Genomic DNA, 24758 nt, shown 5'->3' with positions numbered 1-24758 from the left:
TAAATATGCTAAATTCCTCTTGATATGCACTCCGCAGGGAATGGATTCTTTGCTCCGCTGCAAGCTTCCCACCACCATTCTCCCATTGACATATTTCGTTGCTTCCTCTTAGTACCTTTCACGCGGCGGTTTATGGTATAGTGTATAGCATATTATATAATAATAAATAGTATTAAAGTGTAATGTTTAATACAATGTATAAGGTAATATATAGTATCGTAATTTTATAGTGAATATATAGCAGTGTGCTATACAGTTGAGTGGATAGAATGAAACAGTGTAATATGACAAGGTATAGTCAATAAGCATATTAGTTGCTGCGGCGCCATATTATTAACATTCCTTCCCTTTATTAATTCTAACCTTACTCCCTCCCTTTGATACTGCTAATCCTGCATAATTCATGGGCATAATGACTTTAAACCCCTCGCCAAACCTCCTACGCATTTCACAAGTAGTACTAATCGCATATCTGCATTTCCCATAAATATGCTAATTCCTCTTGATATGCAAATTATTTTGTCAAGACGCTCTTCGCCCCTCCATCCCAGCATAAATAGTCGCTCCAAGCCTGGAGCGTGCATTCAGACTCTGTCTACTTGACAGACCTGTTCTCCACCTGAAGACGGCTGCTTGCGTTGTTATTTTATTACTTCCCTTCTACGTGACTTTACCGAAACAACCAAGAAGATGCAACACATGTCATAACACTCATCGTATGTGCATGTAAATACAGCGCATTATGGCGTTCTGACTTACGAACCGTTAGTTAGACTTATGAACGGTTCTCAGGAACTAAATGTGTTCGTAATCCCAGGACTGCCCGTAATTTAGAATTCAAAAATCGGAATCGAGTAAATTTTCGTTCCCAAAAAAGGAATCGATCCGAAAGATCGACGGAGTTAAATCTGCAATCGATTCTTCTGGAATTCCAGTTTCGGGGCCCTTTTATCAGACGACGCCTGCCGGCTGTGTGCCCGCAGTGATCGCTGTGCTCCTCCTCTCTCTGTGCTCGCTGTGCTCCTCTCCCCTCCCGCAAGCCATGGCGAGCGACATGCTGCTGTACTGGGGCTCGGGCAGCCCGCCGTGCTGGCGCATCCAGCTGTGCCTGGAGGAGAAGGCGCTGCAGGGCTACCAGCAGAAGCTGCTCTCCTTCGAGAAGCAGGAGCACAAGAGTGCAGCTGTGACCGAGATCAACCCCAGGGGACAGGTGCAGCTCACGCACGCACCACACTCGCACGCACCACACTGCAGCAGGATCAGCCTGGTAGCTTGAGACGAACAGGTCGTGGTTTTTTATCCGTGTCGCACGCAATAACTCCGGTCACGTTCAACTACGCAATTCTGCAGGTGGCAAAGACAAAAAGTCAGAAGTTTGAGACGCTCGGGAGCAATTGGTGTTTCGCGATCTTACCTATGGAGTGGGTGGCCAGCACTACGGCATGGCCGCCTTTGTCTCCCCCAGTGGGGATGTTGACACCGCACCGGGTACTGTCCTCGTTTGAGAGTGAGTCAGCCTCGGGCAGGCCCAGGATCGTTGCGGTAATTCGCTACTCTTATTGGTCAAGAGCGGGAATCGAAATCCGGTCGCCGGATTTGTAGCGCAGTGCGATAACCACATAACATTACCTCACTGCAGGTCACAACACACCACACACTCACCACCCACTCGCCCCACTGCAGGTCACAACACACTCACCACACACTCACCCCACTGCCAGGTCACAACACACTCACCACGCACTCACCCCACTGCAGGTCACAACACACTCATCACCCACTCACCCCACTGCAGGTCACAGCACACTCACCACCCACTCAGCCCACTGCAGGTCACAACACACTCACCACCCACTCGCCCCACTGCAGGTCACAACACACCCACCACCCACTCACCCCACTGCAGGTCACAACACACTCATCACCCACTCACCCCACTGCAGGTCACAACACACTCACCACCCACTCAGCCCACTGCAGGTCACAACACACTCATCACCCACTCACCCCACTGCAGGTCACAGCACACTCACCACCCACTCAGCCCACTGCAGGTCACAACACACTCACCACCCACTCACCCCACTGCAGGTCACAACACACTCACCACCCACTCACCACCCACTCACCCCACTGCAGGTCACAACACACTCATCACCCACTCACCCCACTGCAGGTCACAACACACTCACCACCCACTCAGCCCACTGCAGGTCACAACACACTCACCACCCACTCGCCCCACTGCAGGTCACAACACACTCACCACCCACTCGCCCCACTGCAGGTCACAACACACCCACCACACACTCACCACCCACTCACCCCACTGCAGGTCACAACACACTCACCACCCACTCGCCCCACTGCAGGTCACAACACACCCACCACACACTCACCACCCACTCACCCCACTGCAGGTCACAACACACCCACCACACACTCACCACCCACTCAGCCCACTGCAGGTCACACCACACTCATCACCCACTCACCCCACTGCAGGTCACAGCACACTCACCACCCACTCAGCCCACTGCAGGTCACAACACACTCACCACCCACTCACCCCACTGCAGGTCACAACACACTCACCACGCACTCACCCCACTGCAGTTCACAACACACTCACCACACACTCACCACGCACTCACCCCACTGCAGTTCACAACACACTCACCACACACTCACCACGCACTCACCCCATTCCAGGTCACAACACCCTCACCACACACTCACCCCATTCCAGGTCACAACACACTCACCACGCACTCACCCCACTGCAGGTCACACCACACTCATAACCCACTCACCCCACTGCAGGTCACAGCACACTCACCACCCACTCACCCCACTGCAGGTCACAACACACTCACCACACACTCACCACGCACCACCACGCACTCAGCCCACTGCAGGTCACACAACACACCCACACCACTCACCACCACTCACCACCCACTCACCCCACTGCAGGTCACAACACACTCCACCACGCACTTCACCCCACTGCAGTTCACACCACACTCACCACACACTCACCACGCACTCACCCCACTGCAGTTCACAACACACTCACCACACACTCACCACGCACTCACCCCTCTGCAGTTCACAACACACTCACCACACACTCACCCCATTCCAGGTCACAACACACTCACCACGCACTCACCCCACTGCAGGTCACACCACACTCATCACCCACTCACCCCACTGCAGGTCACAGCACACTCACCACCCACTCAGCCCACTGCAGGTCACAACACACTCACCACCCACTCACCCCACTGCAGGTCACAACACACTCACCACCCACTCGCCCCACTGCAGGTCACAACACACCCACCACACACTCACCACCCACTCACCCCACTGCAGGTCACAACACACCCACCACACACTCACCACCCACTCAGCCCACTGCAGGTCACACCACACTCATCACCCACTCACCCCACTGCAGGTCACAGCACACTCACCACCCACTCAGCCCACCGCAGGTCACAACACACTCACCACCCACTCACCCCACTGCAGGTCACAACACACTCACCACGCACTCACCCCACTGCAGTTCACAACACACTCACCACACACTCACCACGCACTCACCCCACTGCAGTTCACAACACACTCACCACACACTCACCACGCACTCACCCCATTCCAGGTCACAACACCCTCACCACACACTCACCCCATTCCAGGTCACAACACACTCACCACGCACTCACCCCACTGCAGGTCACAACACACTCACCACCCACTCACCCCACTGCAGGTCACAACACACTCACCACCCACTCACCCCACTGCAGGTCACAACACACTCACCACACACTCACCACGCACTCACCCCACTGCAGTTCACCACACACTCACCACACACTCACCACCCACTCACCCCACTGCAGGTCACAACACACCCACCACACACTCACCACACACTCACCCCACTGCAGGTCACAACACACTCACTACACACTCACCCCACTGCAGGTCACAACACACCCACCACACACTCGCCACGCACTTACCCCACTGCAGGTCACAACACACTCACCACGCACTCAGCCCACTGCAGTTCACAACACACTCACCACACACTCACCACGTACTCACCCCACTGCAATTCACAACACACTCACCACACACTCACCTCGCACTCACCCCACTGCAGGTCACAACACACTTCACACACACTCACCACCCACTCACCCCACTCCAAGTCACAACAATCTCGCCACCCATTCACCCCACTCCAATTCACAACACACTCACCACCCACTCACCCCACTGCAGGTCACAACGCACTCACCACCCACTCACCCCACTGTAGGTCACAACACACTCACCACCCACTCACCCCACTGCAGGTCACAACACACTCACCACCCACTCACCCCACTGTGGGTCAAAACACACTCACCACCCACTCACCCCACTGCAGGTCACAACACACCCACCACCCACTCGCCCCACTCCAGGTCACAACACACTCACTACCCACTCACCCCACTGCAGGTCACAACACACTCACCACCCACTCACCCCACTGCAGGTCACAACACACTCACCACCCACTCGCCCCACTCCAGGTCACAACACACTCCCCACCCACTCGCCCCACTCCAGGTCACAACACACTCACTACCCACTCACCCCACTGCAGGTCACAACACACTCACCACCCACTCACCCCACTGCAGGTCACAACACACTCACCACCCACTCACCCCACTCCAGGTTCACAACACACTCACCACCCACTCACCCCACTGCAGGTCACAACACACTCACCACCCACTCACCCCACTGCAGGTCACAACACACCCACCACACACTCACCAGGCACTCACCCCACTGCAGGTCACAACACACTCACCACCCACTCACCCCACTTCAGGTCACAACACACCCACCACACACTCACCACGCACTCACCCCACTGCAGGTGACAACACACTCACCACACGCTCACCACACACTCACCACGCACTCACCCCGCACTCACCCCACTGCAGGTCACAACACACTCACCACACACTCACCACGCACTCACCCCGCACTCACCCCACTGCAGGTCACAACACACTCACCACACACTCACCACGCACTCACCCCACTGCAGTTCACCACACACTCACCACACACTCACCACCCACTCACCCCACTGCAGGTCACAACACACCCACCACACACTCACCACACACTCACCCCACTGCAGGTCACAACACACTCACCACACACTCACCCCACTGCAGGTCACAACACACCCACCACACACTCGCCACGCACTTACCCCACTGCAGGTCACAACACACTCACCACACACTAACCACGCACTCAGCCCACTGCAGTTCACAACACACTCACCACACACTCACCACGCACTCACCCCACTGCAGGTCACAACACACTTCACACACACTCATCACCCACTCACCCCACTCCAGGTCACAACAATCTCGCCACCCATTCACCCCACTCCAGGTCACAACACACTCACCACCCACTCGCCCCACTCCAGGTCACAACACACTCACTAACCACTCACCCCACTGCAGGTCACAACACACTCACCACCCACTCACCCCACTGCAGGTCACAACACACTCACCACCCACTCGCCCCACTCCAGGTCACAACACACTCACCACCCACTCACCCCACTGCAGGTCACAACACACTCACCACCCACTCACCCCACTCCAGGTTCACAACACACTCACCACCCACTCACCCCACTGCAGGTCACAACACACTCACCACCCACTCACCCCACTGCAGGTCACAACACACCCACCACACACTCACCACGCACTCACCCCACTGCAGGTGACAACACACTCACCACACGCTCACCACACACTCACCACACACTCACCACGCACTCACCACGCACTCAGCCCACTGCAGTTCACAACACACTCACCACGCACTCACCACGCACTCACCCCACTGCAGGTCACAACACACTCACCACACACTCACCACGCACTCACCCCACTGCAGTTCACCACACACTCACCACACACTCACCACCCACTCACCCCACTGCAGGTCACAACATATCCACCACACACTCACCACACACTTACCCCACTGCAGGTCACAACACACTCACCACACACTCACCCCACTGCAGGTCACAACACACCCACCACACACTCGCCACTGCACTTACCCCACTGCAGGTTACAACACACTCACCACACACTCACCACGCACTCAGCCCACTGCAGTTCACAACACACTCACCACACACTCACCACGCACTCACCCCACTGCAATTCACAACACACTCACCACACACTCACCACGCACTCACCCCACTGCAGGTCACAACACACTTCACACACACTCACCACCCACTCACCCCACTCCAGGTCACAACAATCTCACCACCCATTCACCCCACTCCAGGTCACAACACACTCACCACCCACTCACCCCACTGCAGGTCACAACACACTCACCACCCACTCACCCCACTGTAGGTCACAACACACTCACCACCCACTCACCCCACTGCAGGTCACAACACACTCCCCACCCACTCACCCCACTGTGGGTCAAAACACACTCACCACCCACTCACCCCACTACAGGTCACAACACACCCACCACCCAGTCGCCCCACTCCAGGTCACAACACACTCACTACCCACTCACCCCACTGCAGGTCACAACACACTCACCACCCACTCACCCCACTGCAGGTCACAACACACTCACCACCCACTCGCCCCACTCCAAGTCACAACACACTCCCCACCCACTCGCCCCACTCCAGGTCACAACACACTCACTACCCACTCACCCCACTGCAGGTCACAACACACTCACCACCCACTCGCCCCACTCCAGGTCACAACACACTCACCACCTACTCGCCCCACTGCAGGTCACAACACACTCACCACTCACTCACCCCACTGCAGGTCACAACACACTCACCACCCACTCACCCCATTGCAGGTCACAACACACTCACCACCCACTCGCCCCACTGCAGGTCACAACACACTCACCACCCACTCACCCCACTCCAGGTCACAACACACTCACCACCCACTCACCCCACTGCAGGTCACAACACACTCACCACCCACTCACCCTACTGCAAGTCACAACACATCCACCACCCACTCACCCCACTACAGGTCACAACACACTCACCACCCACCCACCCCACTCCAGGTCACAACACACTCACCACCCACTCACCCCACTGCAGGTCACAACACACTCACCACCCACTCGCCCCACTGCAGGTCACAACACACTCACCACCCACTCACCCCACTCCAGGTCACAACACACCACCCACTCACCCCACTCCAGGTCACAACACACCACCCACTCACCCCACTCAAGGTCACAACACACTCACAACCCACTCACCCCACTGCAGGTCACAACACACTCACCACCCACTCGCCACACTGATTTTTTTGCAGCTCAAAAGTTTGCATAATCGCTTCATAGACCACGTCATCTGTGCATATTCCATCTTTGGTAAACGATGCCTTCCGAGCCAGAATTGTGATGGCTTTGCTGGTGTCAACGTGAGGTACTTGCCACGTAATATTGGAAGTGACTACGGTAAACATGGTAAAAGAGAGAAAGGGAGAAAGAAAGATTCCAATTTTCTGCAGTGGTTGTCCGTGCCGCTTGTCAGCGGTGCCTCCAAAAGAAGGATGGATTGGAAATAGTTTTTGTGTCATCGAGAATGGAAATGTGTTTTGAGCTGAATGTAAATATTAAAATATGTTTTAAGAGCTTCTTGTAGTGAGATCCACTGGCAACCATGGGTTCGACGATGTGATTGTTCCTTGTCCAGATGACAGCTTGTTCCATTGCAGTGTCCATTGCTTGCATAAACATTCCGAAGGAGCATTTTGTAGGAGGCATCCTTCAGTTTGAGCAATTGAGGTGGAAATCCATAAGGGTGGAGCATGGTTTATGAATTCACTAGTTTCGCCCGGGACTTGGATTCACGCCGCCCGGCCGCCTTTGTCTCCCCAGTGGTGATGTTCACTCACCACTCCAGTTACTCGTTTGAGGCTGAGTCGGCCTAGGGGAGGCCTAGGACCGGTTCAAATAATCGTCACCGGTGGTGGCCGTGAGCGGGAATCAAACTCGGGTCGCCGGGTTTGTTGCGCAGCGCGCTCACCACTGCGCATGCGCGGGTTACATAACGGATATGACGTCACAGCTCACTTGCCGCACAAAAAATATGCATTATTGTGCCCCCCCCCACCCCCCAAAAAAGTACCGTCTGGAAAGTACCCACATGGCAAATTTCAAGTTTGTTGCATGTCGGGAAGTACGCTAAATGCCGTTAAACTACAAAATCTCCGTAAAGTTCCAAGAATGCTGGAATATTATGACATTGCTTTAATGTCAAGTTTTCGCTAATTGTATTATCATCAAACTGAAAGTACTCCAGCCCCATACCCCCCCCCCATAAACGACACAATGCATCCATGGAAACTTCGTCGTAAATGAAATTGTCATTTTTCAGACCATATTTTTGCCATAGACGCAATATTAATGGGCGGTTATGTACTTGAACACGGTATAGAAGCCCAATTTTTCACAAAGGCTAGAAATATGGGATTCAGTAAAATGTATATAAAGACCCAAAGAGTATGTATATAAAGTATTAACCATTGTTAATTCTGTAACATGTTAGACGACAGTCCCAGAATGCAATTCATTAAAAGGCCTTTTTGGCTGACATTTAAAAATACATAAAATCAATATTCATTTGAAGAATAATGTTTCACAAATGTTATGTGATCAAAACATTGGCTTAAAAAAAATCGGGACAATAAAGAGTAACAAACTCATAATTGCCACATTATAGTATGAACATAGTGTAATTTGAGTTGGTTTGTGGATCGTGCAGAGAACATATTTGCGAAGTCACCAGAAGACGGAAGTACAGTACAGACAATGGTGTTGAATGTAACAAAGACAAAGATCCCCCATGTAGCCTTAACAGACTAGGGGCAAGTGCTGTTAGCGAGCCCCTATGAAGGCCGGCATGGCACATGAGGGGTGGGTGTCCAGCACCATGCCCGGCCGCTTTTTGTCTCCCAAGTGGCGATGTTTACACACCGCACTAGGTACTCATTTGAGGCTGAGTCGATCTAGAGGAGGTCCAGGACCAGTTCCGATAATAATCATTGGTGTTGGCCTTGAGCGGGAATCAAACTCAGGTCGCCAGGTTCGTAGCGTATCGCGCTAACCGCTATACTACCGCTCCCCACTGTAACACCATTTGAACAGGTGTAGTGTTGTAAAGGACGGACTTATAAACTTCTTTATGGCACACACGGTTTATTGTCTTATTACACAGTCCTTATCACCACAAAGGGGTATATGGTCCCCTCACCCGTTACCCTGAGGAGGTACAGCCTCCTGACCTTGTACAGCTCCACACTCACACTTCACTCCTATTCTACGGAGGTACAGCCTGCGGACTTGCTGTCTATTTAATTTCCCCGCTAGCCTAGCGTCCTCCGGCTTGGACCTAGGGGAGGCACACTGACCCGTCGCTGGCCCGGCGGGTCCCCGACCTCTGGTCGCTCAGGACCTTCGCCATCACGAGGGCGGGAAGCCTGGGAGCCAGGGTCCTATCCAGGACCTATATCCCCTGACCACTGGTTACTCTGAGCCCCAGCCCTGACAAGGGCTGGAAGGCTTGGTCCAGGGTCCTATCTGTCTTCGGCCGACTTGGGTCTTCGTGTAGCAGAACTGGCCAAGAGCTCTCAGCGCTCTGGCTTTTATACCTGTTCGTGGCCGGGTTGTCCAATCTCCGGCCACCTTGTGGGACCCTCCGATTGGTCCTTCCCAATCTGGCGTTTGGATCCTACCTCACCCCATTTGACCCTTACCGTTTGATTGAGCGGGAAAACCTTGTTTACGATCGGCTCTCTCACAGCTTGCGAACAGCGAGTAGTTATCACCACTACACAGGTAACACAAATAAAAATCTCCCGTCCACGGCAAACTCGCGCGTTGGAACCAGCAAAGCCATCAAGATTCTGGCTCAGAAGGCATCATTTCCAGACAAAGATGGAACATACATGGATAATGTGGTCTATAAAGAGATTGTTAACATTATTATGCTGCTTTTGAAATACAAAAAAAAATCTGAATGTTATTATAGTAGTTTACAATGTATATTTTACTTTAACGGCTATCCTTCAGCCTTAGGTTAGCCTTTATAGGTTACAAGTGAAGACCAAAGGCCCCCAAAAGCGCCTCTGCAGGACTTAGGCCCGAAATCTTATCGTTGTAATAATTACATATAAAATGGAACTGCTTAGCTAGACATGTTTACATGCTCTAACCCAAAAGAAACCAATTATGAATCTTGATATTAAGCGCTGATTAAATGTGTTATCTATTATTTATGTGCAAGGTTAAATAAAGGAAATAAGCATTCATTATTTTATCGTTTGCAGGATACCCCCCCCCGCCCCCATAACTGGAAAGGCTCTCCCCATCTCTGGAATCTGAGGATTTACTGGGTATTTGTCCATGATATAGGAGACCCTTGAATATCGTGGGGGTTACATTCTTGTAAAGTGCCGCGAAAGCCAAAACCGCAATATCTAATACTTATATATTACCTTAATAATGGGGTTAGGTACACTGCATCCAAAAATAGACATCACAATTGAAATGAGCACTGCACGGTATGCTAAATAAATGAAAGCAAAGTTATTGAAATATACACGTAAACATATTTTACAGAAAAACATTCCTTGACAATAAATAGCATAAATACTGAATAAATACTATATTTACTAATGATAATGATCCAAAACGGGTGTGTGTGTGTGTTTATCCCCGAGTGGAAAGTGGTCGTGTTATGGTTATTGTGTTGCGCGATGAACTCAGCGACTCGTTCGATTCCCGCTCATGCCCAACACCCGTGACAAATATCTGAACCCGTCCTGGGCCTCCTCTAGGTCGACTCAGACCATAATGAGTGCCTAGTGCGTTGGAGTACACATCGCCACTGGGGAGACAAAGGCGGTGTAACGTGGTGCTGGCCATCTACTCCCTCATGTACCGTACTGGCCTTCATAGGCGCTACTCACTAACAGCTCTTGCCCCAACAGTCTGTTAAAGGCCATATTGGGGCGTCTTTGTTCACGAGATGCTTGGAGGGAGCGGTGGTGTAGCGGTTTGCGCACCACATTATGAACCTGCTGACCCGAGTTTGATTTCCGTTAAAGGAAAACACAAGTGAAGATGATCTGAACCGGTTATGGGGCTCCCCTAGGGCAACTCAGTCTTAAATGAGTACCTGGTGCGATGTGTAAATGTTGCCACGAGAGAGACAAAGGTGGCTGGGTGTGGTGCCAGCCACCTATCTCCTCGTGTACCGTGCCAGCCTTCATTGGTGCTCGCTAACAGCATTTGCCCCAACAGTCGATGTCTAGGCTATACTGGGGGTCTTTGTTTTTGTCCACGAGATGCTTGCACGGCAAAGGTTCAGGTGCCACCGACTGTCTCGTGTTGCTCGCCCGCCCCGCCCCACAGTATCATCAAATGATACTACTTCTGGGTACAGTTTATCTGCAAAAGGCCAAAACTAACCCTCACAATAGCTAAAATATAGCAAAGAAGTTGCCCGCCATAGGCCGAAACCGCGAACAATAAACCTGTGATATTCAAGGATCTTCCATATAACCAGGATTGCTGAAATTGCCATTTCCAATTACACGTGTTTTCCCTCTTTCATAAAGGCGTGCTATAATTAAATGTATATCTGCAAGTGTGTCACTTTTTAAAGTATAAGTAGACCTCTCTTAGCATTCAAAATGCGTTGCTGGAGAATGTAGCATTAATCAAATCGATGCTAAAAGGGGTCATTATACCATTGTATATTTAGTGCTGTAGTTTACGTGGACAACTTCTTGCTTTTCTGTCATCACTTTATTTCTACTACCGCAGCACATTTCCATAACATTCTCCGGTGCGTTCTTCGCTTGCTCACCGCGCTCCGCCGGTCTCGCTCGCTCCGCTCTGCCATCTCTCCCGACTCTCCTCTCCACTCCTCCGTCACAGTCCAGCCGCCCTCTCGCGGTCTCTTGGCCTCACTCGTCTCCCCGTCTCACTCCAGCCGCTCTCTCGCGGTCTCCCCGTCTCACTCCAGCCGCTCTCTCGCGGTCTCCCCGTCTCACTCCAGCCGCTCTCTCGCGGTCTCCCCGTTTCACTCCAGCCGCTCTCTCGCGGTCTCCCCATCTCACTCTAGCCTCTCTCTCGCGGTCTCCCCATCTCACTCCAGCCTCTCTCTCTCGGTCTCCCCGTCTCACTCCAGCCTCTCTCTCGCGGTCTCCCCATCTCACTCCAGCCGCTCTCTCTCGGTCTCCCCGTCTCACTCCAGCCGCTCTCTCGCGGTCTCCCCATCTCACTCCAGCCGCTCTCTCTCGGTCTCCCCGTCTCACTCCAGCCGCTCTCTCGCGGTTTCCCCATCTCACTCCAGCCGCTCTCTCGCGGCTTCTCCGTCTCACTCCAGCCGCTCTCTCGCGGTCTCTCCGTCTCACTCCAGCCGCTCTCTCGCGGTCTCCCCGTCTCACTCCAGCCTCTCTCTCACGGTCTCCCCGTCTCACTCCAGCCGCTCTCTCGCGGTCTCTCCGTCTCACTCCAGCCGCTCTCTCGCGGTCTCCCCGTCTCACTCTAGCCTCTCTCTCGCGGTCTCCCCATCTCACTCCAGCCTCTCTCTCTCGGTCTCCCCGTCTCACTCCAGCCTCTCTCTCGCGGTCTCCCCATCTCACTCCAGCCGCTCTCTCTCGGTCTCCCCGTCTCACTCCAGCCGCTCTCTCGCGGTCTCCCCATCTCACTCCAGCCGCTCTCTCTCGGTCTCCCCGTCTCACTCCAGCCGCTCTCTCGCGGTCTCCCCATCTCACTCCAGCCGCTCTCTCTCGGTCTCCCCGTCTCACTCCAGCCGTCCTCTCGCGGTCTCCCCATCTCACTCCAGCCGCTCTCTCGCGGTCTCCCCGTCTCACTCCAGCCGCTCTCTCGCGGTCTCCCCGTCTCACTCCAGCCTCTCTCTCACGGTCTCCCCGTCTCACTCCAGCCGCTCTCTCGCGGTCTGCCCGTCTCACTCCAGCCGCTCTCTCGCGGTCTCCACGTCTAACTCCAGCCGCTCTCTCGCGGTCTCCCCGTCTCACTCCAGCCTGCTCTCTCTCGGTCTCCCCGTCTCACTCCAGCCGCTCTCTCGCGGTCTCCCCGTCTCACTCCAGCCTCTCTCTCACGGTCTCCCCGTCTCACTCCAGCCGCTCTCTCGCGGTCTCCCAGTCTCACTCCAGCCGCTCTCTCGCGGTCTCCACGTCTCACTCCAGCCGCTCTCTCGCGGTCTCCCCGTCTCACTCCAGCCGCTCTCTCTCGGTCTCCCCGTCTCACTCCAGCCTCTCTCTCACGGTCTCCCGTCTCACTCCAGCCCCTCTCTCGCAGTCTCCCCGTCTCACTCGCCGTCTCCCCGTCTCACTCCAGCCCCTCTCTCGCGGTCTCCCCGTCTCACTCCAGCCTCTTTCTCGCAGTCTCTCCATCTCACTCCAGCCTCTCTCTCTCGGTCTCCCCGTCTCACTCCAGCCTCTCTCTCGCGGTCTCCCCATCTTATTCCAGCCGCTCTCTCTCGGTCTCCCCGTCTCACTCCAGCCGCTCTCTCGCGGTCTCCCCATCTCACTCCAGCCGCTCTCTCTCGGTCTCCCCGTCTCACTCCAGCCGCTCTCTCGCGGTCTCCCCATCTCACTCCAGCCGCTCTCTCTCGGTCTCCCCGTCTCACTCCAGCCGCCCTCTCGCGGTCTCCCCGTCTCACTCCAGCCGCTCTCTCGCGGCTTCTCCGTCTCACTCCAGCCGCTCTCTCGCGGTCTCCCCGTCTCACTCCAGCCGCTCTATCGCGGTCTCCCCGTCTCACTCCAGCCTCTCTCTCGCGGTCTCCCCGTCTCACTCCAGCCGCTCTCTCGCGGTCTCCCCGTCTCACTCCAGCCGCTCTCTCGCGGTCTCCCCGTCTCACTCCAGCCTCTCTCTCGCGGTCTCCCCGTCTCACTCCAGCCGCTCTCTCGCGGTCTCCCCCGTCTCACTCCAGCCGCTCTCTCTCGGTCTCCCCATCTCACTCCAGCCGCTCTCTCGCGGTCTCCCAGTCTCACTCCAGCCGATCTCTCGCGGTCTCCACGTCTCACTCCAGCCGATCTCTCGCGGTCTCCACGTCTCACTCCAGCCGCTCTCTCGTGGTCTCCCCGTCTCACTCCAGCCGATCTCTCGCGGTCTCCACGTCTCACTCGCGGTCTCCCCGTCTCACTCCAGCCGCTCTCTCGTGGTCTCCCCGTCTCACTCCAGCCGATCTCTCGCGGTCTCCACGTCTCACTCCAGCCGCTCTTTCGCGGTCTCCCCGTCTCACTCCAGCCGCTCTCTCTCGGTCTCCCCGTCTCACTCCAGCCGCTCTCTCGCGGTCTCCCCGTCTCACTCCAGCCTCTCTCTCACGGTCTCCCCGTCTCACTCCAGCCGCTCTCTCGCGGTCTCCCCAGTCTCACTCCAGCCGTCCTCTCGCGGTCTCCCCATCTCACTCCAGCCGCTCTCTCGCGGTCTCCCCGTCTCACTCCAGCCGCTCTCTCGCGGTCTCCCCGTCTCACTCCAGCCTCTCTCTCACGGTCTCCCCGTCTCACTCCAGCCGCTCTCTCGCGGTCTGCCCGTCTCACTCCAGCCGCTCTCTCGCGGTCTCCACGTCTAACTCCAGCCGCTCTCTCGCGGTCTCCCCGTCTCACTCCAGCCGCTCTCTCTCGGTCTCCCCGTCTCACTCCAGCCGCTCTCTCGCGGTCTCCCCGTCTCACTCCAGCCGCTCTCTCGCGGTCTCCCAGTCTCACTCCAGCTGCTCTCTCGCGGTCTCCACGTCTCACTCCAGCCGCTCTCTCGCGGTCTCCCGTCTCACTCCAGCCGCTCTCTCTCGGTCTCCCCGTCTCACTCCAGCCTCTCTCTCACGGTCTCCCCGTCTCACTCCAGCCCCTCTCTCGCAGTCTCCCCGTCTCACTCGCGGTCTCCCCGTCTCACTCCAGCCTCTTTCTCGCAGTCTCTCCATCTCACTCCAGCCTCTCTCTCTCGGTCTCCCCGTCTCACTCCAGCCTCTCTCTCGCGGTCTCCCCATCTCACTCCAGCCGCTCTCTCTCGGTCTCCCCGTCTCACTCCAGCCGCTCTCTCGCGGTCTCCCCATCTCACTCCAGCCGCTCTCTCTCGGTCTCCCCGTCTCACTCCAGCCGCTCTCTCGCGGTCTCCCCATCTCACTCCAGCCGCTCTCTCTCGGTCTCCCCGTCTCACTCCAGCCGCCCTCTCGCGGTCTCCCCGTCTCACTCCAGCCGCTCTCTCGCGGCTTCTCCGTCTCACTCCAGCCGCTCTCTCGCGGTCTCCCCGTCTCACTCCAGCCGCTCTATCGCGGTCTCCCCGTCTCACTCCAGCCTCTCTCTCGCGGTCTCCCCGTCTCACTCCAGCCGCTCTCTCGCGGTCTCCCCGTCTCACTCCAGCCGCTCTCTCGCGGTCTCCCCGTCTCACTCCAGCCTCTCTCTCGCGGTCTCCCCGTCTCACTCCAGCCGCTCTCTCGCGGTCTCCCCGTCTCACTCCAGCCGCTCTCTCTCGGTCTCCCCGTCTCACTCCAGCCGCTCTCTCGCGGTCTCCCAGTCTCACTCCAGCCGATCTCTCGCGGTCTCCACGTCTCACTCCAGCCGATCTCTCGCGGTCTCCACGTCTCACTCCAGCCGCTCTCTCGTGGTCTCCCCGTCTCACTCCAGCCGATCTCTCGCGGTCTCCACGTCTCACTCGCGGTCTCCCCGTCTCACTCCAGCCGCTCTCTCGTGGTCTCCCCGTCTCACTCCAGCCGATCTCTCGCGGTCTCCACGTCTCACTCCAGCCGCTCTTTCGCGGTCTCCCCGTCTCACTCCAGCCGCTCTCTCTCGGTCTCCCCGTCTCACTCCAGCCGCTCTCTCGCGGTCTCCCCGTCTCACTCCAGCCTCTCTCTCACGGTCTCCCCGTCTCACTCCAGCCGCTCTCTCGCGGTCTCCCCAGTCTCACTCCAGCCGCTCTCTCGCGGTCTCCACGTCTCACTCCAGCCGCTCTCTCGCGGTCTCCCCGTCTCACTCCAGCCTCTCTCACGGTCTCCCCGTCTCACTCCAGCCCCTCTCTCGCAGTCTCCCCGTCTCACTCGCGGTCTCCCCTTCTCACTCCAGCCCCTCTCTCGCGGTCTCCCCGTCTCACTCCAGCCGCTCTCTCGCGGTCTGCCCGTCTCACTCCAGCCGCTCTCTCGCGGTCTCCACGTCTAACTCCAGCCGCTCTCTCGCGGTCTCCCCGTCTCACTCCAGCCGCTCTCTCTCGGTCTCCCCGTCTCACTCCAGCCGCTCTCTCGCGGTCTCCCCGTCTCACTCCAGCCTCTCTCTCACGGTCTCCCCGTCTCATTCCAGCCGCTCTCTCGCGGTCTCCCAGTCTCACTCCAGCTGCTCTCTCGCGGTCTCCACGTCTCACTCCAGCCGCTCTCTCGCGGTCTCCCCGTCTCACTCCAGCCGCTCTCTCTCGGTCTCCCCGTCTCACTCCAGCCTCTCTCTCACGGTCTCCCCGTCTCACTCCAGCCCCTCTCTCGCAGTTTCCCCGTCTCACTCGCGGTCTCCCCGTCTCACTCCAGCCCCTCTCTCGCGGTCTCCCCGTCTCACTCCAGCCTCTTTCTCGCAGTCTCTCCATCTCACTCCAGCCTCTCTCTCTCGGTCTCCCCGTCTCACTCCAGCCTCTCTCTCGCGGTCTCCCCATCTCACTCCAGCCGCTCTCTCTCGGTCTCCCCGTCTCACTCCAGCCGCTCTCTCGCGGTCTCCCCATCTCACTCCAGCCGCTCTCTCTCGGTCTCCCCGTCTCACTCCAGCCGCTCTCTCGCGGTCTCCCCATCTCACTCCAGCCGCTCTCTCTCGGTCTCCCCGTCTCACTCCAGCCGCCCTCTCGCGGTCTCCCCGTCTCACTCCAGCCGCTCTCTCGCGGCTTCTCCGTCTCACTCCAGCCGCTCTCTCGCGGTCTCCCCGTCTCACTCCAGCCGCTCTATCGCGGTCTCCCCGTCTCACTCCAGCCTCTCTCTCGCGGTCTCCCCGTCTCACTCCAGCCGCTCTCTCGCGGTCTCCCCGTCTCACTCCAGCCGCTCTCTCGCGGTCTCCCCGTCTCACTCCAGCCTCTCTCTCGCGGTCTCCCCGTCTCACTCCAGCCGCTCTCTCGCGGTCTCCCCGTCTCACTCCAGCCGCTCTCTCTCGGTCTCCCCGTCTCACTCCAGCCGCTCTCTCGCGGTCTCCCAGTCTCACTCCAGCCGATCTCTCGCGGTCTCCACGTCTCACTCCAGCCGATCTCTCGCGGTCTCCACGTCTCACTCCAGCCGCTCTCTCGTGGTCTCCCCGTCTCACTCCAGCCGATCTCTCGCGGTCTCCACGTCTCACTCGCGGTCTCCCCGTCTCACTCCAGCCGCTCTCTCGTGGTCTCCCCGTCTCACTCCAGCCGATCTCTCGCGGTCTCCACGTCTCACTCCAGCCGCTCTTTCGCGGTCTCCCCGTCTCACTCCAGCCGCTCTCTCTCGGTCTCCCCGTCTCACTCCAGCCGCTCTCTCGCGGTCTCCCCGTCTCACTCCAGCCTCTCTCTCACGGTCTCCCCGTCTCACTCCAGCCGCTCTCTCGCGGTCTCCCCAGTCTCACTCCAGCCGCTCTCTCGCGGTCTCCACGTCTCACTCCAGCCGCTCTCTCGCGGTCTCCCCGTCTCACTCCAGCCTCTCTCACGGTCTCCCCGTCTCACTCCAGCCCCTCTCTCGCAGTCTCCCCGTCTCACTCGCGGTCTCCCCTTCTCACTCCAGCCCCTCTCTCGCGGTCTCCCCGTCTCACTCCAGCCGCTCTCTCGCGGTCTCCCCGTCTCACTCCAGCCTCTCTCTCGTGGTCTCCCAGTCTCACTCCAGCCGCTCTTTATCGGTCTCCCCGTCTCACTCCAGCCGCTCTCTCGCGGTCTCCCCGTCTCACTCCAGCCTCTCTCGCGGTCTCCCCGTCTCACTCCAGCCTCTTTCTCTCGGTCTCCCTTTCTCACTCCAGCCACTCTCTCGCGGCTTCTCCATCTCACTCCAGCCGCTCTCTCGCGGTCTCCCTGTCTCACTCCAGCCACTCTCTCGCGGCTTCTCCGTCTCACTCCAGCCTCTCTCTCGCGGCTTCTCTGTCTCACTCCAGCCTCCCTCTCACGGTCTCCCCGTCTAACTCCAGCTGTTCTCTCGCGGTCTCCCCGTCTCACTCCAGCCTCTCTCGCGGTCTCCCCGTCTCACTCCAGCCGCTCTCTCTCGGTCTCCCCGTCTCACTCCAGCCGCTCTCTCGCGGTCTCCCCATCTCACTCCAGCCGCTCTCTCTCGGTCTCCCCGTTTCACTCCAGCCGCTCTCTCGCGGCTTCTCCGTCTCACTCCAGCCGCTCTCTCGCGGTCTCCCCGTCTCACTCCAGCCGCTCTCTCGCGGTCTCCCCGTCTCACTCCAGCCTCTCTCTCACGGTCTCCCCGTCTCACTCCAGCCGCTCTCTCGCGGTCTCCCCGTCTCAATCCAGCCGCTCTCTCGCGGTCTCCCCGTCTCACTCCAGCCGCTCTCTCTCGGTCTCCCCGTCTCACTCCAGCCGCTCTCTCGCGGTCTCCCCGTCTCACTCCAGCCGCTCTCCTCGCGGTCTCCCCCAGTCTCACTCCAGCCGCTCTCTCGCGGTCTCCACGTCTCACTCCAGCCGCTCTCTCGCGGTCTCCCCGTCTCACTCCAGCCGCTCTCTCTCGGTCTCCCCGTCTCACTCCAGCCGCTCTCCTCGCGGTCTCCCAGTCTCACTCCAGCCGATCTCTCGCGGTCTCCACGTCTCACTCCAGCCGCTCTCTCGTGGTCTCCCCGTCTCACTCCAGCCGATCTCTCGCGGTCTCCACGTCTCACTCCAGCCGCTCTCCTCGCGGTCTCCCCGTCTCACTCCAGCCGCTCTCTCGCGGTCTCCCCGTCTCACTCCAGCCGCTCTCTCGCGGTCTCCCCGTCTCACTCCAGCCTCTCTCTCGCGGTCTCCCCGTCTCACTCCAGCCGCTCTCTCGCGGTCTCCCCAGTCTCACTCCATCCGCTCTCTCGCGGTCTCCACGTCTCACTCCAGCCGCTCTCTCGCGGTCTCCCCGTCTCACTCCAGCCGCTCTCTCTCGGTCTCCCCGTCTCACTCCAGCCTCTCTCCCGGTCTCCCCGTCTCACTCCAGCCCCTCTCTCGCAGTCTCCCCGTCTCACTCGCGGTTCCCCGTCTCACTCCAGCCCCTCTCTCGCGGTCTCCCCGTCTCACTCCAGCCGCTCTCTCGCGGTCTCCCCGTCTCACTCCAGCCTCTCTCTCGTGGTCTCCCAGTCTCACTCCAGCCGCTCTTTATCGGTCTCCCCGTCTCACTCCAGCCGCTCTCTCGCGGTCTCCCCGTCTCACTCCAGCCTCTCTCGCGGTCTCCCCGTCTCACTCCAGCCTCTTTCTCTCGGTCTCCCTTTCTCACTCCAGCCACTCTCTCGCGGCTTCTCCGTCTCACTCCAGCCTCCCTCTCACGGTCTCCCCGTCTAACTCCAGCTGTTCTCTCGCGGTCTCCCCGTCTCACTCCAGCCTCTCTCGCGGTCTCCCCGTCTCACTCCAGCCGCTCTCTCTCGGTCTCCCCGTCTCACTCCAGCCGCTCTCTCGCGGTCTCCCCGTCTCACTCCAGCCGCTCTCTCTCAGTGTCCCCGTCTCACTCCAGCCGCTCTCTCACGGTCTCCCAGTCTCACTCCAGCCGCTCTCTCTCGGTCTCCCAGTCTCACTCCAGCCGCTCTCTCTCGGTCTCCCTGTCTCACTCCAGCCGCTCTCTCGCCGTTTCCCTGTCTCACTCCAGCCTCTCTCGTGGTCTCCCCGTCTCACTCCAGCCTCTCTCTCTCGGTCTCCCCGTCTCACTCCAGCCGCTCTCTCGCGGTCTCCCAGTCTCACTCCAGCCGCTCTCTCGCGGTCTCCCCGTCTCACTCTAGCCGCTCTCTCGCGGTCTCCGCATATCACTCCAGCCGCTCTCTCGCGGTCTCCCAGTCTCACTCCAGCTGCTCTCTCGCGGTCTCCCCGTCTCACTCCAGCCGCTCTCTCGCGGTCTCCCCGTCTCACTCCAGCCGCTCTCTCGCGGTCTCCCCGTCTCACTCCAGCCGCTCTCTCGCGGTCTCCCAGTCTCACTCCAGCAGCTCTCTCGGTCTCCCCGTCTCATTCCAGCCGCTCTCTCGCTGTCTCCCAGTCTCACTCCAGCCGCTCTCTCGCGGTCTCCCCGTCTCACTCCAGCCTCTCTCGCGGTCTCCCCGTCGCTCCAGCCTCTCTCTCTCGGTCTCCCCGTCTCACTCCAGCCACTCTCTCGCGGCTTCTCCATCTCACTCCAGCCGCTCTCTCGCGGTCTCCCCGTCTCACTCCAGCCACTCTCTTGCGGTCTCCCCGTCTCACTCCAGCCACTCTCTTGCGGCTTCTCCGTCTCACTCCAGCCTCTCTCTCGCCGCTTCTCTGTCTCACTCCAGCCGCTCTCTCACGGTCTCCCCGTCTCACTCCAGCCGCTCTCTCGCGGTCTCCCCGTCTCACTCCGGCCGCTCTCTCGCGGTCTCCCCGTCTCACTCCAGCCGCTCTCTCGCGGTCTTTCCATCTCACTTCAGCCGCTCTCTCTCGGTCTCCCCATCTCACTCCAGCCGCTCTCTCGCGGTTTCCCAGTCTCACTCCAGCCGCTCTCTCTCGGTCTCCCAGTCTCACTCCAGCCGCTCTCTCTCGGTCTCCCCGTCTCACTCCAGCCGCTCTCTCGCGGTCTCCCCGTCTCACTCCAGCCTCTCTCGCGGTCTCCCCGTCTCACTCCAGCCTCTCTCTCTCGGTCTCCCCGTCTCACTCCAGCCACTCTCTCGCGGCTTCTCCGTCTCACTCCAGCCGCTCTCTCGCGGTCTCCCTGTCTCACTCCAGCCGCTCTCTCGCGGTCTCCCCGTCTCACTCCAGCCACTCTCTTGCGGCTTCTCCATGTCACTCCAGCCTCTCTCTCGCGGCTTCTCCGTCTCACTCCAGCCGCTCTCTCGCGGTCTCCCCATCTCACTCCAGCCGCTCTCTCACGGTCTCCCCGTCTCACTCCAGCCGCTACATGATACTTCTTCCTTCACTCCACTGCTACTCTATGCTTCTTTTGTTATTCCACTGCTACTCTATACTTCTGTTACTCCACTGCTACCCTATACTTCTGTTACTCCCTGCCTTCAGCTCCGACTATCTGCATCCACTCCCAGGCATGACTCCACTCCAACTCCCCACAACTCCAAAACTCCCTTCTATTTATCCCCGCCCTTATTAATTTCCAATTAATTAGTTGGCTTCCCCCCCGACGCCCCTCGTCCCCCAGCCCCCGCTGCCACCTGTCTCCTTTCCCAGACTTGTAGGCGCCACTCGGACTCAACAACAAAAACCAGCCAATCACAGCCCTGTATCCCTAATTGCTCGACGGGCTGTCTCCGACTCACCCTTTGGCCCCTGGTAACAGCTGGTGTCCCGATATGCCCCCACTGTACCCCACACGCACCTGTGTGCAATATTCCCCCTTGGCGCGTGTTAAACCACTACATATATATAGGGATAGGTTTCCGTGGTGAATCCAAGTCACGGGTGAAGCGGGGTAGTAAAGCTAGCCATCATCTATATATATGTAATAAACCTTCTTGAGACGGCTTCCGGAATCAGTCCTTTTTATTTTCAACTTCCACAGTTACACTTTACACACACACTCTCCGTTGCTGGCAGACAACGGAGAGAGGGCAGAATTCCCGCCAAGTCCCTACCGCGCACGTGGCACCCAATGCCCCCGTACGCGCGTGACTCCCGCTCTTCTCGTTCCCAAGTCTGCTCTCGACTGCTCTCTCTCTCTCTCTTAATCCCTTCGTCACGTGGTACCTCCCAGCCAATCCTCCATAGACAGCGTTGACCCGATTGGCCAAGCCAATCACCCCTGCTAACATGCCGCGATCACGCCGAGGCCATGCTCCCTGGCTCATCCCTTATTGGCTACAAAGCAGGACCAGCAAGCCAATCCCCACGTGAACCCTCTATGGCTGTTATTACATCACCCCCCCCCCCCCCCCCCCCCGGTGAAAAAATCAGCCGTCTCGGCTGGGAAAAGGGTGATCAACCAATGCACCAAGGTGCATTTAACAACAAAAGGTGAAAGGGCGTCCCCGCGCCGAACAACACTTAAAAACAGTCACCCATGAAAAAAAACCCGACATACATTAGGGTGCCCCTGCAGCGCGGTAACGACAGGGAGAACAGCTAGACGATCAAACATTAACGAAACGGGAGAGATTTCGATCGCGTACGCGAGGCGGGACCCTCTCCGTTCCTAGCGCATGGTCGCTTTGCTTCCGGATCGACAGGATGTGGTAGGCTTGAAGAAGAAGAAAGTTCTTGGTTCTTGGTCATGTCCAGGGCAGGCCCCGTTGGAGGGGGGGCAGCGGGGGCTTCCTCAGCCCTCAGAACCTGTTCATCTGTAGGATTCACAACACAGTCCCCCTTGGGATCAACGGGCGTGGCAATCGGCGTAATCGGCTCGGCAGAACCCGGCAGGTCAGCTAGTGGGGATGAAGGACCAACACGCGCGTCAACATAGGGTTTAAGTCGCGAGGAATGAACATACCACCGACGTTTTCCGTACTGAACGCGGATACTTTGTGAGTTCCGAACATCTACCAGCGTCACGGGCCCCCGCCACGGCCTGTGCAGTTTAGGGGATGTGCCCGCCGGTACCAGGGGGCAGTGGAGCCACGCCAGGTCTCCCACTGACCAAGGCATGCGAGTACGCGATCGACGCGCATACCATTCGTTCCTTGCCTGGGCACGGGCCGTCGCACACCTGGCAGCCTCTCGCACCTCCGTAACTCGTTCAAGCGAGTCCCGCACGTGATCAGGCAAGGAGCGGGACGGTTGTTTACTCGGCTTACCCAGTTGCACATCGATGGGTGGAACATTCTCATGGCCATACATAAAAAAAAATGGTGAGTATCCCGTGGACGTGTGTGGAACCATGCGGTATGCCGCTAAGACGCCTGGTATGTGCAAGTCCCAATCGGTTTGCTTTTCACTGACCGTGTGACAAAGCATAGCCGAGAGGGTACGGTTGAATCGTTCCACCATACCGTCTGATTGTGGATGGTATGGGGAAGTGCGAATTTTCTTTGAACCCAGCGCGTCACAAACCTTCTTAAGCAATTTAGAGGAGAAGTTCCGCCCTTGATCTGTGAGCAGCCTCTCAGGTGCCCCCTTGTCCATGACATACCCGTTCAAGAAAGCGTCGGTGATGGACGCTGCCGTCTGGTCGGGTAGAGGCCAGGCCATCGGCCATCGAGAAAAATATTCCACCCCGACCAGAAGGTATTTATTGCCCCGAGCCGACGGGGGAAACGGGCCCAGAATGTCCAGAGCAACTAATTCGTTGATGCGGGACACCTCAATGGAACGTAACGGCGGTACATAGTGGTTCCGAGGCGGTTTCCTCTTCGCACAATCATGGCATGAGCGGACAAAGTCATTGACGTCTGCCGTCATACCGGCCCAGAAAAAATCCTTTTGCATCGCGGCCAAAGTCTTTTGGACGCCGAGGTGCATCAACTTATCAGCGTGCAGTAGCGAAGCAAAGTAGGCACGACCAAGCGTGGTCGGTCAGACAACCCGTCGGTGCACATTAACAATCCCGACTTGCCTCGGAACATCTGCCACTTCCATCCCGCCAATTGAGATTTTTGTTTCCCTACCAATTTCCGTAGCGGAGACAGCGAGGCATCAGCCTCCTGCTCACGTAACCAGACCGCGTGCGGCAGCCATAAGGTATCATCGGTGTCCACCGACACCTGCTGGTCGTCCTCATTCGCTTTCGCCCCTGCGTCGTCCTCATTCGCTATCGCCCCCATAACCGGGCAGGGCGAGATGGGCAGTGCCGCACAGCGGTGCGTGCCCGTCAAGCAAGTGCACGGAGGAACGGGCGGCAGCCTTGAGAGCGCGTCAGCGTTCGCGTGACGGGCCCCCTTACGATATGTAATATTGAAGGAAAATTCCTGTAACGATTCCAACCACCGAGCCAATTGGCCTGACGGCTGATCCAATTTCAAGGAGTATTGCAAAGCCGCATGATCAGTGCGAACCAGGAATTTCCTTCCATACAGGTACGGCCGGTACAATTGAACAAAATGCACAATTGCCAAAAGTTCCCGCCTTGTCACGCAATATCGCGTTTCCGCAGGGGATAGAACCCTGCTGCCGTACGCCACCACTCGCTCAACCCCGTCCTTACGTTGCGACAAAACGGCCCCAATGCCGATATCACTAGCGTCCGTATCAAGGATGAACGGCTGTGAGAAGTCTGGGTAATCTAGCGTAGGCGCTGTGGCGAGGTGGTCCCGAAGTGCTCTAAAATAACTTTCTTCCTCCGCTCCCCATTTAAACCTTTGATTTTTGCCCGTTAGAACGTGTAATGGTTTCGCCAACGTCGCAAAGTTCTTAACGAAGCGGCGATAATAGGAAGCGAATCCAATAAACTGCCGAACATCACCCACTGAAGTGGGTGTGGGCCACTCTTGAACACATTTGGTTTTCAGAGGGTCAGTGGACACGCCGTCTGAGCTGACAATATGACCCAAGTAACGGATGGAGTGTTGCAAAAGGTGGCATTTCTTAGGTTTAAACTTGAGGTC

General features: G+C 57.6%; 1 protein-coding gene across 1 annotated transcript in view; it reads left to right on the top strand.

The window, feature by feature from the left end:
• Positions 1-914: 914 nt before the first annotated feature.
• LOC133350439 (glutathione S-transferase A-like) overlaps positions 915-24758 on the top strand; it is a 39136-nt gene continuing 15292 nt past the window's right edge. Inside the window, 1 exon segment of the mRNA XM_061564778.1 lies at positions 915-1210. Within this exon segment, the coding sequence (XP_061420762.1) occupies positions 1043-1210 (168 nt within the window). The 5' untranslated portion in view covers positions 915-1042.

This window comes from Lethenteron reissneri, chromosome 33, assembly GCF_015708825.2.
Source record: "Lethenteron reissneri isolate LAM-NWPU_2019-01 chromosome 33, ASM1570882v1, whole genome shotgun sequence".
NCBI classification, from domain to species: Eukaryota; Metazoa; Chordata; class Hyperoartia; order Petromyzontiformes; family Petromyzontidae; genus Lethenteron; species Lethenteron reissneri.
This window is presented reverse-complemented; position numbering and strand designations above follow the sequence as displayed.